The sequence below is a fragment of the Microtus ochrogaster genome, chromosome 10, assembly GCF_000317375.1.
Source record: "Microtus ochrogaster isolate Prairie Vole_2 chromosome 10, MicOch1.0, whole genome shotgun sequence".
In the NCBI taxonomy this organism is placed as follows: domain Eukaryota; kingdom Metazoa; phylum Chordata; class Mammalia; order Rodentia; family Cricetidae; genus Microtus; species Microtus ochrogaster.
This window is the reverse complement of record NC_022016.1, coordinates 33,984,942-34,002,295: the sequence shown is the minus strand read 5'-3', so window position 1 is coordinate 34,002,295 and position 17,354 is coordinate 33,984,942. Positions and strand designations below refer to the sequence as shown.

The 17,354-nt window shown below is 39.6% G+C and overlaps 1 protein-coding gene across 1 annotated transcript in view; it reads left to right on the top strand.

Moving 5' to 3' along the window:
• Positions 1 to 17,354, top strand: part of Ccnb3 (cyclin B3) — a 71,025-nt gene that overhangs the window by 39,216 nt on the left and 14,455 nt on the right. The window contains exons 3-5 of the mRNA XM_013348291.1: positions 8,076 to 8,397; positions 8,514 to 11,081; positions 13,515 to 13,628. Coding sequence (XP_013203745.1) covers positions 8,076 to 8,397; positions 8,514 to 11,081; positions 13,515 to 13,628 — 3,004 coding nt within the window. The remainder of the gene's footprint in view (positions 1 to 8,075; positions 8,398 to 8,513; positions 11,082 to 13,514; positions 13,629 to 17,354) is intronic.

Sequence of the window (17,354 nt, the reverse complement as noted above, 5' to 3'; positions counted from 1 at the left end):
ACAGATTATTTTTTGCACAATGAAAAGTATTTTTAAGACTATGGAATGCAGTATGAGAAAGAAGTTTGATAACTTGTATTTGCCCTCATACCTTTATAACTTGCAGGTCTTGTATTTATATTTTACTGAAATTTGTTTGGTGACGTTGTCCTTTTAAACCGATAGAACCTCTCAGCTGTCAAACTGCATCAGAGATCTTTGAGAAGGATAAAATTTTACCTGAGTTACTGATTTAAAAAATGACAGAGAATTTACTTGGTTGGCACCAAGAGCTACTCCTCCGGGTCCTCCATGGCTGCTGAAGGTCGCATTTGCCTTGTGCTGTTTAGTGTAGGGCCTGCCAGGCTCTAGAAGATCCTATGGGCTGAGAAATCTGTAGGAAGACAAGCCTACCTTGACCTGAGCAGCTAGGCTGTCAGTTTCAGTGATTCTGTCCATGTCAGGTGATCTTCAGTTTAGATAAAAGGCAGTTTTTTCCCAGTGGTCAGCACTTGGCAGTTGCAGTGAATTGCAGATGGATGTTTTTCTGTGACCATTTGTGTTGAAGGAACAGTGGGCTGCGTTCCTGCCACCCGGCTCCTGGCCGCCTGGCTAGCTTATGACCCGAAATAACAACACACAAAATTGTATTCTTTTAAACACTGCTTGGCCCATTATATCTAGCCTCTTCTTAGCTAACTCTCATATCTTGCTTAACCCATATTTAGTAATCTGTGTAGCACCACTAAGTGGTGGCTTACCGGAAAGGATTCTAGTATACATCCATCTTGGGCTGAAGCTTCATCACGTCTGCCCCAGAGAGGAGAGGCATGGTGTCTGGCTCACTTCCCTTCTTCCCAACATTCTGTTCTGTCTACTCCACCTACCTAATTTTCTGACCTATCAGATCAAGCAGTTTTCTTTATTGATTAACCAATGAAACAACAGATTGACAAATGACCTTCCCACATCACATTTGTCTTCTGTCTTCTTTGAAGGAAATAGAGTGTTGCTGCTAGAAGCCAACCTGTCTCTTTTTGTTATGAAAAGTTTTTAATGATTAAATATCTAAATGCCATATTCCCCAGATCTCTGAGCAGTTGAGTGCTGTTTATCAGGTACAGCTACAGTATAGAATCTGCCTGGAGAGCTGGGTCTAAGTTTTACCATACTGGCTCTCAACTTAACAGGTAAGGTTTACACTCATAAAAAGACAGAAAGAAGAAAAATCTGCTTGCAATAAAAGGTTAATGGCAGAACTAACAATAGCAGAGAACAGCTTAATATATTCTAAATGAGGATTGGGTTAAATATAAAGTATTTTTGCAAGAAACTTAAAAGTACATACCAGTTTAAAACATGAGAATTATTGTTTTTGTAGTCTGAACTGAGATGCAATGAACAATTATAACATTAAACATAGGTGCATTTAAGTTACGTGTATGAACACACAGAGAGTGAACAGGAATTGGGCAAAGTGGATGCTCTTGGTGGGCCCTACCAAAAGCATGCCACTGAACAAAACACATGCAACTAAGCCAATAAGAGAAATTTAATGAAAACTGGGGGACAAGGCAGGGTATACTTCAGTAAAGATGGGAGAACCTGGTCACCTGACCTGGCTTGGCAGTAAGGTCACCCATGTAACAGAGTTAACACTGGAGAACCAGGCAGGGAATACCTCAGTAAAGATAGTGGAACTTAGTTACCTGATCTCTCTCTCAGCCAAGATGGTGGTGAAGTCACCTGACCCCAGTCAAAATGGCAGTGGTCACATGTTGTATGAAAAAGCCACAATTTTTGAGCTGAAGGGATTTTAAGCTTAATAAGGAGAAACCTAGAGGCGTGATCCACCCTGTTGCTGAGCTGCCATGCCAAAAGCAGCAGAGGGGAGCAAAAGGCTAGAACTGAAAAAGCTGCACCATGCCACAAGCCAAGGTTGGAAGCAAAAAGCTGAAATTGAATAAAGCCGCCTGGTGGATCCGACCAACCTTGTTGGCAGCAGTAATCATGGCAGGGTCTATTTGCCTGTGTTAGAAAGCTCCCACTGACAGTAGTCAGAAAGCTCCCATAAAAGTGGAGCTGGCAAGACACCAGCGGAGTGAGGGTAACAGCTAAAGAAGTAGGCTTGGGGTTTTGGGGCCTCTAAAAGGCTTCCATCTCAGGGGAGACAGACATGGATGGCTTGCTACTTACTCAGCTGAAATTGTGAAAACCTGCCAAACACCACAAGGCCTATAAGGGGACATGTCCCCCTATAGGCAGGGTGCAAATTGGCATGAACACTGCAGGACCCATGGCTGGGCGTCCCCTGACCCCAGGTGGGGTGCTATGGCCTGGCTGGATCTGGTCAGGGTGACTCATAAGCCAGAGAGGCCAGAGGCCATTCCAAGCAGCCTTTTACGGCAAGGGAAAAAAAGAAAAGAAAAGAAATGGAAAAAGAAGAATGTGAGGGACCTTGGGCCCCCAGTTGAATGCACTGCACAAAGTGTGCAGTGCTAGCACGGGCAGACTGACCCCCCAGGTCAGTCCAAACACAGTTTTAGCTAAGAGAAGCAACCGTAGCAGAATGGGGGAAACTCAGCAATTGAAGCTGGTGGTGTGAGTAGAAATCACACTGGACAGGAATCTCAAGGTCCAAATCAGGAGCAGAAGGAGGGGGAGCATGAGCAAGGAACTCAGGACCGCGAGGGGTACACCCACACACTGAGACAATGGGGATGATCCTTCGGGAATTCACCAAGACCAGCTAGCGTGGGTCTGAAAAAGCATGGGATAAAACCGGACTTTAATAGCGGACAATGAGGACTACTGAGAACTCAAGAACAATGGCAATGGGTTTTTGATCCTACTGCACATACTGGCTTTGGGGGAGCCTAGGCAGTTTGGATGCTCAACTTACTAAACCTGGATGGAGGTGGGCGGTCCTTGGACTTCCCACAGGTCAGGGAACCCTGATTGCTCTTCAAGCTGATGAGGGAGAGGGACTTGATCGGGGAAGGGGGAGGGAGGTGGGAGGCGGGGGGGGGGGGGGAGGCGGAGATCCTTAATTGAATAATAAAATTTAATAAATAAATAAATAAATAAATAAATAAATAAATAAAAATTAAAAAAAAGAAATCTCACTCAGGCATATGGAACATGTGGTTGTGGAGAAAGAAAAATACCTGGTTAAGGATCCCGACCCTGGGAAGGGGTTTAAGTCAGGAGAGCCTCCTGAGTCTTGTGGCACCAATGTAATGATTATTAAAAATTGCTGTGGATCCCTGAGTAGATTGCTGTGGGATCCCCTGCAGGCAGGGAGTAGTGGGTCCCTAGAGCATCTCGTCCCAGGCATGAGACCACACGGCAGGTCTCCGAAGGTGACTGGTCCCAAGTGGCTAGCCATGTGGGCGGTGGGCAGATGAGAGACAGACAGATAGGCACACCATGCAGAGTGAAGTTGAACATTTATTAGGTGGGTTATAGGGAGAAGATGGAAGTGGGGAGAGGCAGAAGCTGCCTCCTCCAGACGAACATGGAGAAGAGAGACCAAGGCTGCAAGCAGAGAGGGAATGGGCATGTCTTATCTCTTAAAGAGACAGAACAACCATTACATTCAGCAATAGGGACTTACCGTCAACCTCTGGTAGGCAGCTAAGGGTAAGAGCAGTAGCTTATATTGTTTGGGGGCATCTCTGCAACTACCCTGATCAACATCTTGAAAGAAGGTTTCTCATACCTGGTTCTGTGTGGGTTTGTGGTTGTTGTTAGATAGTCTACAGCTTTTTCAGGGAGGAGGGGAACATCATCAGCCCAAGTGGCATAACTTTAAGTAAATAGAAATTTTAGGTAAATTAATATTAGGTAAAATAATATGACTCCTCAAGGCTTTTGTAAAATATCCTTAGTGGCATTTGCCTCTCCTCCCTCTTTCTCTTCTGTATTGATCTCCTTCTCCACTCCCAAACTCAAGACCCCTCCCCATTTTTCCTTTATCTCCTTCATATCACCTGTGTCCTGATATTCCCCTCTTTAACCTCACCACCAATGGGCTTTTCTCCCTTTTGTTTCTGTGGTTACTTCAGGTTATATATCACATCTGATTATTTAGAGACATGAAGCACAGATGACAGAAAAGATACAGCATTGTTCTTTATGTGTCTGAGTTACCTCAATCATCATAATATTTTCCAGTCTTGTCCATTTACCTTCAAATTTTCTGTACCATTATGTACATGTACTATATTTTCATCATTCATTCATCTGTTGAAAGGCATTTAAGTTGCTTGTATTTCCTACTTATTGTGAACTGAGGACAACAAACATAACTGAGAAAGATCTGTGCAGTAGAATGTTGAGTCCTTTGGACAAAGGAGTGGTGTAACTGGGTTATATGGTGTACTTATTCTTAACTTTTTAAAGATTCTCTATGCTGATTTATAGATTGGCTTTTCTAGTTTGCATTCCTATCAATAATGAATGAGGATTCCTCTTTCTCCACATTTAACCAGCACTTATTGTCAGATGACTTTTTATTTACCTTAGCCTTTCTGACTAGGGTGGGATGAAATCTCCAAGTTTTTTAATTTGTATTCCCCTAATTGCTACAGATGAAGAACCCTTTTGGAGATATTTCTTAGCTATTCTTTTTACTTCACTTGAGAACCCTTTATTTGTATCTTGACTTTTTTTTTTAGCTCTTTATGTATTCTGGATATTAATACTCTGTCAAATGTGTAGCTGATAGAGTGTCTGCTGCTCTGTGAGCCTTATCTTTCCTTGATTGTTTGTTTCATTAGCTGTGCAAAAGCCTTAAGTTTTATAAAGTTCTACTTTTCAATTGTTAGTTTTAATTCCTGAGCAAATGTAGTCCTATTTAGAAAGTCATTTCTTACCTCTATATCTTATAAGGTACAGCATATGTTTCTTTTAGCAGTTTTAGGTTTCAAACTGAAGCCGTTGGTATACTTGGGTCTAATTTTTGTTCAGTGTGATAGGTATAGGTCTAATTTTATTTTTCTTCATGTGGGCATCCAGTTTTTCCAGAGCCATTTTCTTGAAGATGCAATGTATAATTTTGGCCTTTTTGTCTAATACCAAATGACTCTAATAGCATGTATTCATGTTTGGGTTTTCTGTTTTGTTCCACTGGTCTACATGTCACTTTTTGTGCCAGTACCATATTATTTGTAGCACTGTAGCTGTACAATAGATCGTCATATCTGGAATGATAAGTTCTCTAATCTTTATGTATTGTCCTGAAATCTTGCTTAACTTATCTATTAGTTATAACTTTTGTGTTAATAATTTTGATAATTTGTTTCTAATAGGGATATATTTATTTAATTTGATATATAATTGTCTTAGCTAGGATACTGGTAAAATAAGAGTTGGTCAATATTGCCATTTTGACCAATGTTAGGGGGAAGTCATTATTCTGTCACTATTAAATATGATAACTTTAGAGTTTATATTTGTCTTTTATCAGGTTCAAGAATCTCATTTCCTCTTTTAAATGTATTTTTGAGAATTTAATGCATAAGTGCACCATATCTGCATCTTTTCTAGCCCTTCTCTCCTATCAAACTCCTTATGAATCCCATCTTCCCAACCATCTAGAATCATGATCTTTTTATCTGTCTGTCTGTTATCTATCTATCCATATAGTCATTGGTCCATCCATCTGTCCATCTGTCTTCTCTCAGTCTGTGACTATTGGTCAGTCTATCTTTCCCTATGTTTGTCTAGATAAACACACACAAACAATTGTACACAAAAACCTTTTGATTCCAATTAGTGTTTGCTCTTTCCTTTAATTTTTTTTCACATTTGCACAAGTATGTATGTATGTGTGTATATATTCATCCCAGGGATTGAACTCAGGACATCAGGCTGAGAAGCAAGCACCTTTACCTGCTTAGCCATCTTGCCAGCTCAAGAATCTCATTTCTATTTACAGTTTGCAGAAGGGTTTTTATTATGAAAACGTGTTGAGTTTTGTCAAATGATTTTTATGGGTCCATTGATAATAATATTGTTTTTGTACTAGTAGTACAGTATATTTGAATTTTGGATGTTAAAATAACTTTGCACTACTAGGGTATCTACTTGATTATTATGGATCATCCTTTAAAATGCATTTTTGTATTTGTTATTCTAGTATTTTGTTGGGGATTTTTACATCTATAGCCATAAAAGGTAATAGTTTATAGTTTTCTTGTCCTGCAATACTATTGTTCTTTGGGTGTCATAATACTTCTGCCCTTAAAGCGTGAATTGGAAACTTGTTTCCACCTTTCTTATTTTTTAAGAGAGTTTATGAGGAACTGGTTTTCATCTCTCTTTAAGTTTTTGGTAGAATTCACCAGGGAAGCCATCTGAGCCTGAACTCTTTTTTTGTGGTTAGTTTATTTAGTTGCTAATTCAATTCCTTTATGTGATAGAAGTCTAATTAAGTTTTTATTTTCTTCTTTAATGAACTTTGATAGTTTATAACTTTCTTCAAATTTGTTCATTTTATCTAAATTATATAATTCCAGTGATCTGTTATGTAATTCCTTTGAGCTGTTCTTAACATTCCTCTAAGTGTCATTAGCATACTATTTTGTCAAATCTTCACAACAAGCTTATTAAAGAGATGTTACTTTTATCCTCATATTATAGGTAGGAACCTAAAACACTGAATTCATTTGCCCAAGATTACCTAGGTTCTAAATGAGGATACAGGATTTGAATCTTGACAAACTAGCTCCTGACAATGTATGTTCTTATTATACCTAGATTATCTGAAGACCTGGAGATAACTTCTAAATGTACTCATCAGGAAAGCCTGTTTTTGTTTTATTTTGTTTTTTTGAGACAGGTTTCTCTGTTTAACAGCCCTAGCTGTCCTGGAACTCACTCTGTAGACCAGGCTGGCCTCGAACCCACAGAGATCCACCTACCTCTGCCTCCCGAGTGCTGGGATTAAAAGGCGTGTGCCACCACTTCCCAGCATGAAAACCTGTTTTGTCAAACAGAATCTTATAAGATATTTCCTTTTAATTAATTGTTATCTTTTATAATACAGTGGTTTAAAAAATGATTCTAGAGCTATTACCTCTTTGTAACTTTAAAAGGTGTCAACACCTTCAAGACAAACAATATCTAGGAGTTTACTTTCTAACTCTTCCTACACAGGTGGTTTGTAGCCTTCCTAATGCCGTGACCATTTAATACAGTTCCTCATGTTGTGGGCACCCCTAACCATGCAATTGTTTTGTTGCTACTCTATAACTGTAATTTTGTTACTGTTATGAATAATAATGTAAATATCTATGTTTTCTGATGGTCTTAGGTGACCCCCGTCAAACGATTGTTGAGTTGAGAATCACTGCCCTACGCCCTAGAATCCTATTTCATGTGAATTGAATTGTATGATATGTAATCTTTGGAGGCATTTATATCTGGTGTTCAGGATGGTGGTTTTACCTCCCTTTAGTTCTTATTTTTACTTGTATTCTTTGAATGACTTGATTATGCTGAGTTAATCACTGTCATTAATTATGAAGCTCTATTCAAAGCAGAGCTTTAGATCTGACATCCGTGACATGTTTCTGTTTTGATCTTACTATTCCCTTCTTTGAGAAAACATCTTCTGAATACTCCTTGGCACAAAGAATGTTGTTAGATATCATCAATGTTAATTACCAGCTTTCATCTCTCATTAGCCTTCAAACAAAAATAATTTCAACCTGCATTTTGTCAAAGGCATGGTGCTGATAGACAAAGAGAAATAACTGTTTCTAGTGAGAGTGATCAGTGCATGTGCAGGTAACTCATCCAATAAGTATTATAATAGAAACTTCGTACATGAATAATGATAGTAAATCATATGTGAGAAAGTATGACATGGATCTTATGGGAAAAGTAGAAAAGTGTAGGAATGTAGGCATAGAAAATATATGGTGTGCTACTAACTTGATTTCCTATGGTGTACATCTTTTTGTTACCCTCTATGCTATCTTGGGGTTGAATGTCTTTGTCTTTCTTTAGTTAATGGGGCAGCAGAATGGAATGATGTGTGAGGATTTAGGAGTTGCATTCTTCTTACCCACACTTTGTTTCCTTTACAGTTCCAAGGTTGGACCTGTCACCTCACTGTCAAATGTGGAGAAACAGTTTATTCTGGATATACCCACCAAGTCTAAAACACTAACTACTAAGGAACCATCTGTCTTCCAAAAGACATTAGTTTTAAATAAGGAACCTGCTACCAACGAGACAAGACTTTTGAAGAAGACATTACAGAGCCGTCCATGCCATCAGAAGACATTTCTAGTGGAGAAGCCACTAATCTTGCTGGAGGAGAGTGAAGACTACAATGAGTTTGATGCAGAGCCCATGACGACTTCTAAAAGGAAGAAGAAGCCAGAAGAAGCAGACATCACTGAGAAGGTAGTATCCTTAGGGAATCAGATGTTTTTTTGTGATAAGTATTTTGATAAATGCAGCTTCACCAAAAGGTATTGTTTAGGAAAGACTAAAAGTCTCCTAATTATTTTCATCTATAGATGATTGATTTAAAGATGCCTTTCATCAGGAAGTTGACTGTCACCTTGAGTCCATTGCCTTTAAAGAATAAAGATATTATACAAGAAGAGAAGTATACTGTTCAGGGGAAGAGTTTAGTCAGGAAGAAATCATTAGGATTAAAGGTGCCAGCTAATAGAGAGAAGTCAGTAATTGGAAAGCCATTTTTCAAGAAAAAGAATACTACCACTAAAATGAAGTCTTTGTTACAGGAGCCATCTTTATTGCAAGAGAAATGGAACGCTCAAGGGGAGGCAAGCATCTTGAAGAAGCCACGGGTGTTGCGAGAGAATACAAATAAGAAAGATGACGCTTTAGCAGAGCCAGTTACTTCTAAGGGGAAATATAGTACTAAAGAAGCAACCCACACAAAAAAGCTATCCTCTTTTAAAAATAACCGTGACACTCAGGGGAAAGGCACCCGTGAACATGAGCCATTGTCCTATAAGAACTCCAACACCAAGAAAGATTCCCATTTCCAGGGGCCGTCTGTATTGCCAGGCAAGTGCACTGCTCACGTGAAGGTATCGGCTGTGGAACAGTCCTTGGCTGTGCCAAAGCCTACCACTGAGGAAGAGGTGCAGCATATTCATGTAGCTCCAGCTTTGAAGAAGTGCCGGAGCATGGAAGAGGCCCCTTACTTGAAGAAGCCTTCACCTTTAAAGAAGAAGCAGCGTCTCAGTAAAAGGAGATGTTTGTTCAATAGCCCTGTAGTACAAGAGCCAGTCACAAGTGAGCCACTGTCCTTTAAGAAGTCTACCACTAAGAAAGAACCCCCTTTCCAGGGGCCATCTGCATTGCAAAAGAGGCACAGTAGTCCCGAGGTATTGTCCAAGTCGAAGAAGCTCTATGGTCGACAAATGCGGCTTATTAAGGAGAAGTCACATGTTCAGTTAGCTTCAGCTTTTAAGGAACAGCGCATCGTGGAGGAACCAGCCTCCACTCCGAAGCCTTTAACTTCAGAGATGCAGCAGACTTTTACTCAAGGGACAGTGTCCCATTTTCTAAACCCACGAGTACTATTGACAGACATTTCAAGAGCAGGGTCACTAAGAAAGGAGCCACCGCCCTTTAAGAAAGGAAATACAGCTTTACCGGAAAAAAAGTGCACTACTCATATAATCCCCCTCTGGCCAGCACAGTCAGAGTGGCTGGAAAAAAATGATGAAACTAGGAACTTTCTCTCTAAAAAGCCTGGATCACTTAGGAATGAAACCATAACTAGGTTCCAACAGAATCCATCTTCATCGAATAAAAAATATTCCATTCCTCAGAAACTATCCCCTGCAATGCCATCTGTCTCAGAGGAGAAGACCACCAGTCAAGAAGGGGCATATAGTAATGAATCAGTGACTTTAAATGATGACAAGGAACTCTTCTCTCCAGAGCTATTTTCTCCTTATAGTTCTGCTGATGAAGATACATTGAAATCCCAGAAGTCTTTGGACTTTCAAGAAAAGACTGATAGAAAAAATGGCACACACACAAACCTGCCTGCCTCCCAGGACAGTGTTTCCGATGAAGAGTTGTTTTTAAGAAAGCTCTTTTGTAAGGACAAATACCCTTCCTCTGTGGAATCGAGCCAAGAGAAGGCTGCTGCTCTAGAGCAGGAATTTGTCTTAAGAAAAGTGTTGGATGAGAGCAGCAGTGGTGACAATAATGAGTCTCTTAGTCATCAGCCACCGTGCTTTCAAAACTACTCCAACACTAAGGAAGAGGCCTCGGAGGAACCTTTAAACATTCCTGAGAAGATGGCTGTCTGTATGGAGTCATCGATCACACAAGGTAATTCTGTTAAAGAGGCTGCCATCAAGATGCACACCACTGACACAGAAACTCAGTCCAAAAAGTTCTTGACCTTGCAGGAGACAACCAGCATTGAGGAGGAAACTCTAAAAGAGCTCATAGCTTCACAGGAGAAGCCCAGAGCTGAGTTGGTCGTTGTGAAGAATCCCAGTGTAGAGAAGATAGCCTTGATCTCTCAGGAGAAACAACTCAGTAATGCAGAGGATCTCTTGAATGAAGTATTGGAAGCGGTGGAGAAACCTACTGCAAAAGAATCTACTCTGGAGGAGCCCTTGGTCTTGCAGGAGAACCCTAGCACTAAAACAGGGGCTAGCCTGAAGGAAGCATTGGCCTTGAAAGAGAATCCCAGCACTGAGAAGGCAAGCTGCAAGGAGTCTTTGACCTTTGATCATAAGGCTGACATTGAGAAGGATGATGTAACCAGAAAGACACTAACTGTTGAGGAGTCCACAGTGACACTAGCATTGAATGAGGGACTCACTGCTGCAGACCAATTGTCCTTCTCAGGTCTACCACCTTTGGAAGACACTACTGTTATTGACAGCGAGGATTTTTCCAAATCATTCCTTATCTTTCCACCTGAGACTAACCCTAATGTGTCCAGCAATGCTTTAGCATCCAAACCAGACAATTCCAGTGCTGCCATGCCCTGTGTAGAAAACTTCGGTCCTCTCATGAGTTCTAGTCCATATGACTCTGACTCCGAAGACTCTCAGTCAACTCAGGGCATAAGACTTCCTGAGGTATTTACTTCTTTATTTCCTTAAATTAGATACGGTATTTTATCTAATTTAGGTAAGGTGCTTTATATAATTTGAGAAAAACTATCTTTTTGAAAGATTGGCACCCTATTACTACAAAAGATAGTTTTTTATTTGGTTTTGGATATTGAAACTAGGGCAAAACACATGCTCTGCCATAAGTTCACAACCCTAACCCCCAAAGGGATTATTTAAGAAATATTCTAATAAAGTGTATGTGTATGTATGTGTCTATCTGTCTGTCTAGGCATGTGAGCTCACTTGCCTGTATAAGCCAGAAGCATTGGAAACCCCTCTAGTTGGAGTTATAGTCAGTTGTGAGCTGCCAAGAATGGGTGCTGGGAACTGAACTCGGGTTCTTTGCAAGAGCAGTGGGTGCTTTTAGCCACTGAGCCATCATTCAAATACCTCAAAAGTCTTCTTTTTATGTGCTACTTAAGTAGCTAAGCAGTGTGTACTGTGTTGGGGAAGGAGCCTCCACTCAGTGAGAGATGATATTTCTTTGATTACCTTCTGATTTTATTTAATGAGAGGTAATACATAATCTCCTATTTCTCATCTTTCATACCCTGAGGTTACTCACGAAATGGAAAAAAATTACTAGGCGCTTTGAAATTCTCCTCTTATATCAAATTGATATTGTAGAATATCTTTAATTTCCAATTTTATAGTTATGAAGCTTATCAGTAAGAAAGTATTTATGCTTATTAAGACCAAGAATATTGAAATATATATCCCAAGGAGGGAAATATTTAAGTTCTAAATTATAAGAAAGAAAGTTGATGGAGAAACATCCCCTATTTAGAAGCAAAGCAACTTAGATAAAGGTTTAGATGCAGGAAAAAAGCTACTAAGATGAGGCAGAGCAGATCAAAGTATTGGGGCATAACATAAGATGTTAGAAAGCAGTTGACATAGCTGAAATAACAAAGTAAATCTGTCATAAGAGAGGCTTGCATTGGGGCTAGAGAGTTGGTTCAGAAGTTAAGAATACTTGCTGCTTCTGTAGAGGACTCAGGTTTGGTTTCCAGCACCTACATGGCTTCTTACAACTGAATTAGATCTTCCAGGGAGATCTAATGCCTTCTGGCCTCCACAGACACTGCATGTACATGGTGCACATACACAGCATTCAGGTAAAACACCCAGATATAAAATAAATAAAAGAGAGACTCAAAGCCATATGTAAATAGAACAGGCATATACTAGGCAAATATTGATTGCTGGACAGTATGCAGATTGTAGGGCTAAGACATGATCTGTAATAGTCCAAAACACTTGAAACTTGGGGAACAATGGTAGAAGACAGTGAAGCAAAATGAGTATGTATGAACTAAGCTTTCTTTTAACTCTTTCCTAATGTCCTTTAGATAATTTCTTTCTTCTTCTTTTTAAAAATTATTTATTATTATTATTATTTCTACCCTAACTGCTGTCTCCTCTCCCTTCTTTCCTCCCAGTTTCTGCCCCTACCCTCCCTATGCCCCCTCATCCACTCCTCCTCAGTTTCTATTCAGAAAATGTCAGACCTCCCAAGAATATCAACCAGGCATGTTATATCATGTTGCATGTAAACTAGGCACCTTGTCTCCTGTTGAGGCTGAACAAGGCAACACAGTAGAAAGGAAGGGTCCCAAAAGCAGGCAAAAGAGTCAGAGACAGCCCCTGCTTCCACTGTTAGGAGTCCCACAAGAAGACCAAGGTAAACAACTGTGACATGTGCAGAGGGCCTAGGTCAGACCCACACAGGCTCCCTGGTTGTTGGTTCAGTCTCTGTGAGCCCAGGTTAGTTGATTCTGTGGGTTCTCTTGTGATGTCCTTGATCCTTCTGGCTCCCATAATCCTTCATCCACTCTTCTGCAGGATTCCCCCCAGCTCTGCCTAGTGTTTGGCTGTGAATCTCTGCTTCTGTTTCCATTAGTTGCTGGGTGAAGCCTCTCTGATGACAACTGGGCTAGGCACCAATCTACGAGTATAGCAGAATATAGTTAGGCATCATTACATTGACATTTTTTCTAGTCATGTTTGATTCTATCCTAGGTCTCTGGGCCACCCAGCCTCTTGGTCCTGACACTCAGGGCAGTATCAGGGGTGGGTTCCCTCTCATGGCATGGGTCTCAGGCTGAACCAGTCACTGGTTAGCCACTCCCACAATTTCTGTGCCATCTTTACTCCAGCACATCTTGTAGGCAGGGATGAAGGAGAGAATTTTTAAGCTAAAATTGATATAGAGTAAAAATACACAAATCATTAATACAAACAAATACATTAACATGCACAAAACATTTTCACTATCTACCCCTAGAAAGTTCCCTCTGACCCTTTTTAGTCTCCTGCCAAAATAATCATGGTTGAATGCCTGATAGATGGAACCATAGAACATGTGCTCAAAATGTTTGTCTTTTCTTCTAATAGATAATCACACTGGATGACAGTGACTCATTGGAAAGGATTGAAAGGGAAGACCGGAATCCTGCATGCAACTCTGTATATATCAAGGAAATCTTCTCTTACTTGAAGAAGAGAGAGGTAGGTCTGTAGGTTGCTGGAAGTGGATTTCTATTTCTCATTTCCTTCTCATTCTCTCCTTCAGCATATAAATTGAAGTGGGGGCTGATAATGATGTTGAAAATGACAATATCTGTGAATAACATCTATTGGTAGCTTATTGTAAGTTGATCATTACAGTAAAGAATTTGTAGACATTATCTTAACTCTTCCAAAATTTCTTGATGGTACAGATTATTATCTCCTTTTAAAAATTTAAGAGAAACAACTCAGAGTCATCCATATTACATAGTAGAATTGAAATAGAAACAAATGTCTGATTACCATGAAGACCATGACCTTGCAACATCTAACTGCTGATCAGACAGTCTAAGATAAAAATCTTAGACTTAGCTTATCTCTGAGTAAGTTCTGTAAGAGATCGTTTTTCTTTGTTTTTCTGTGTTTCTGACATTATATGTAATAATCACACCCCTTGTTTCAACTTTTCAATTTGGTGTAGTATTCTTCGCCTTTGAAAATGAAAGCCTGCTTTAAATATTCATTAGTTCCAAATTTTCTTCTCTTTTTCAATGAAATAGGTATTGACAAGATTATCTACCAAATAGAAGTTTGAGCAGACTCTTTATATGATGGTGAATGAATATCTCACACTCTCTCTAGAGAGAATTGATTATCTGAGTCCATGCCTTTTCTAATATGCAGATACTTCTTGACGTATGAAGAAGATAGCATCTAAGTAAACTCACTGTAAATTGAAATATACACTCCCAGCCACAATGTTCACTGTAAAATGTAGATTGATAAAGCTACCCAGTACTGAGAGAGAGACACAGAGGGGTGGAGGGAGAGAGAGAGAAGTTTGTATTACATATTTTTAGCCTTGAAAAAGATCAAAATTAAGAACGAGTAATTGTGTTTCTACTGAATGTGTGTTGCTTTACATCTATCATAAAGTATAAAAATTAAGTTGAAATAATTCAGGACCATATGTTCCTCAGAGAAACCAAGAGATAGCTCTGCTGTTGTTTTTTAAGTTGAGTCTTAGCAGTATCAGATGAAATCTGAATTTTTTCCTGTTTCCTACTTTTTTTGAAAATAAATTTTTCATACATTATAGTCTTTTTAAAGTAATATAAGTTGTAATTTTTATTTCCTTAGGAATTAGAGTTGATTTTTTTCATCCAAAGCTGGTATAACATTTTGCAAAGCAGCAATTGCCCATTTCTCTAACACAACTACTCAACAATTTGGTTAGATTCTGACACAGAGCACCCAAATTTCATATCAGCTCCCTCAGATAAAGGGCTCATTTACACAGTAATGCACCAACTCCATACGTCAAACATAGACAAGGTATGCAGGATGCCCATATTTCTACCCATTTGATAACAAATTTCACGTTTCCCAGGATTTCTCATACTATTAATTGGATCTAGAATGTTCCACAAAGGTTCAGCTCCTAACTTGAAATGATACTGTGAGGTAGCATAACCCTTAGGAGATTCATTTTAAGATGAGATTCAGTGTCTAACACAAATGCCTCCTCTTATGGGAAACTTGCTCCATGATGCAAAAGAACACAGGTGTCACTTTGCTGTTGCTTTGTCAGTCTTTCCTGAGACCCTGTAGGTTCTATGACAGCAATAAAAAGTCTGTCTTATTTTTGTTCTCTGTGATAGCATATTGTGTTGCTGAGCAAATGTTTGTTGAATGAGCCTCATTTTCATGTATCTAAGGCTTATGAAGCTAAGTAAAAATGAAGACATTAGTAAGACCTGACTGGTGAAACTGAAGAGGAGGAAAGCATCCTTGCAAAGGGAATAGGATGGATGGAAGTCAAGAAAAATCCTAAAGACTAAAGCTGGGAAGCATAAAGGAAAGGACTGGGCATGATACAAATGCTGTGTGGTATGATGATGTCACTGCTATGACACTGGCCACAGACAGTGGTTAAGATAGATACAGTATACTCTATGTAAGTCTCAGAATGATCTCTCTAGTTATAACACACTTTCCTGTCCTTTAATGGTCAGTTTCCACATTTCATTCCATGAGGGGCTGTTATCCAATTGGGAGATGTGCATTATTTATAATTATTTTTTATTTTTGTTTTGTTGGTGTAACTGTTTTGCATGCATGCAAGTGCATGGTGTGTGTGCAGTGTCTGCCAAGCCAGAAGCAGGCATTGGATCCCTTGGAGCTAGACTTATTTATTGGATTGTGAGCCACCATCACGCAGGTGCTGAGAATGGAACCTGAGTCTTCTGCAAGAGTAATAATTGTTCTTAACCACTGACAATAGCTTCAACATCAAGATCTAAACTGCCTGTTGTTTTTTTCATTGGATATTGCTGTAGGCTGTTATCAGAACCTGTTATTGTACTATCTTTTCATTGTTCCTAATTGTAAAAAATCATACATACCATTAAAAAATCCATTGGTTACATTTTCTGTTCTTTATACAACTCATAAACTTTTTTTAAAAAAAAGAACACTTAGCAATGATGATTCATTTTAGAATTATGATGCAGTGAAAAAAAGTACAAACTTCTCGGTGTTTTCAAATTCTTAGTATGTTATTCTGAGATTGAGGGACAATAAATAAGTATTCTAAGATAAAAAAGATGAGATTTGATTATCAAAAGAATGCTTGTAGAGGGCATTTTGGGACCATAGCTCCTTGGGTGTTTGTGCTTCCAGGCTGCTATATGTTCCTGGCATACTTTACCATGTCAATCATACTTAATACAGTATATTCTAGTCATGGTTTTCCCTTCATCATTTACTCCCAGGTCCTTCCTGCCTCCCTACCAACTCCATGCCTTCTTTCTCTTTCTCTGGAATTTTTTTAATTTCATATATTTTATTAATTATTTGAGAATTTCTTTTTTCTGTTTTAAAGGTTTTTATTATTTCAGAATTCCATGCATGCTATAATGCATTTTTTAAAACAATCTTTTCTCATTTTACATACCAATCTCAGTTTCCCTTCACCTCCTCCCATTCCCCCCACTTTCTCCCCACCACACATCCATCCACTCCTCAGAGAGGGTAGGGCTTCCCATGGGGAGTGAACAAAGTCTGATACATTACTTTGAGGCAGGACCGAGACCCTCCTTCCTATATTTGGAGTCCAAAGAGAATGGGCTCCAAAAAGCCAGTTCAAGCACTAGGGGTTAATCGTGGTCCCACTGCCAGTGTGGTCCTACAGACTGCCTAAGCCACACAACTGTCACCCACATTCAGAGGGCCTAGTTGGGTCCTATGCAGGGTTCCCCACTGTCAGTCCAGAGTCAGTCAGTGCGTTTTGATCATATTTACACTCTTCCCAGCTCCTCCTAGATCCGTCCCTACCTCCATAAGCACCAACTTTGTGTCTTCTTTTTCTGAGCCCATCAAGTCCCATATGTGTTGCCCTAATATTATTTCTTGGCCACTCGTGGAGCGTAGTTGATATACCAAGAATCACATTCTTAAGAAAATTGACATTCCCTCTCCCAGAAGCTATAGGTTGTCAATAGTTCCTCAGCCGAGGTGGAATTTCATGCCCACTTCCTGCCTCCATGCTGGGATTTTATCTGGGTAGTTTGTGCAGGCCTTCTGCATGCCACCAAAACCACTAGCTATTAAGCCTGGAAAACACTGTTTCAATCATCCCTGACTCTTACAGTCTTTCTACCCTCTTTTCCTTCCTTCCTTCCTTCCTTCCTTCCTTCCTTCCTTCCTTCCTTCCTTCCTTCCTTC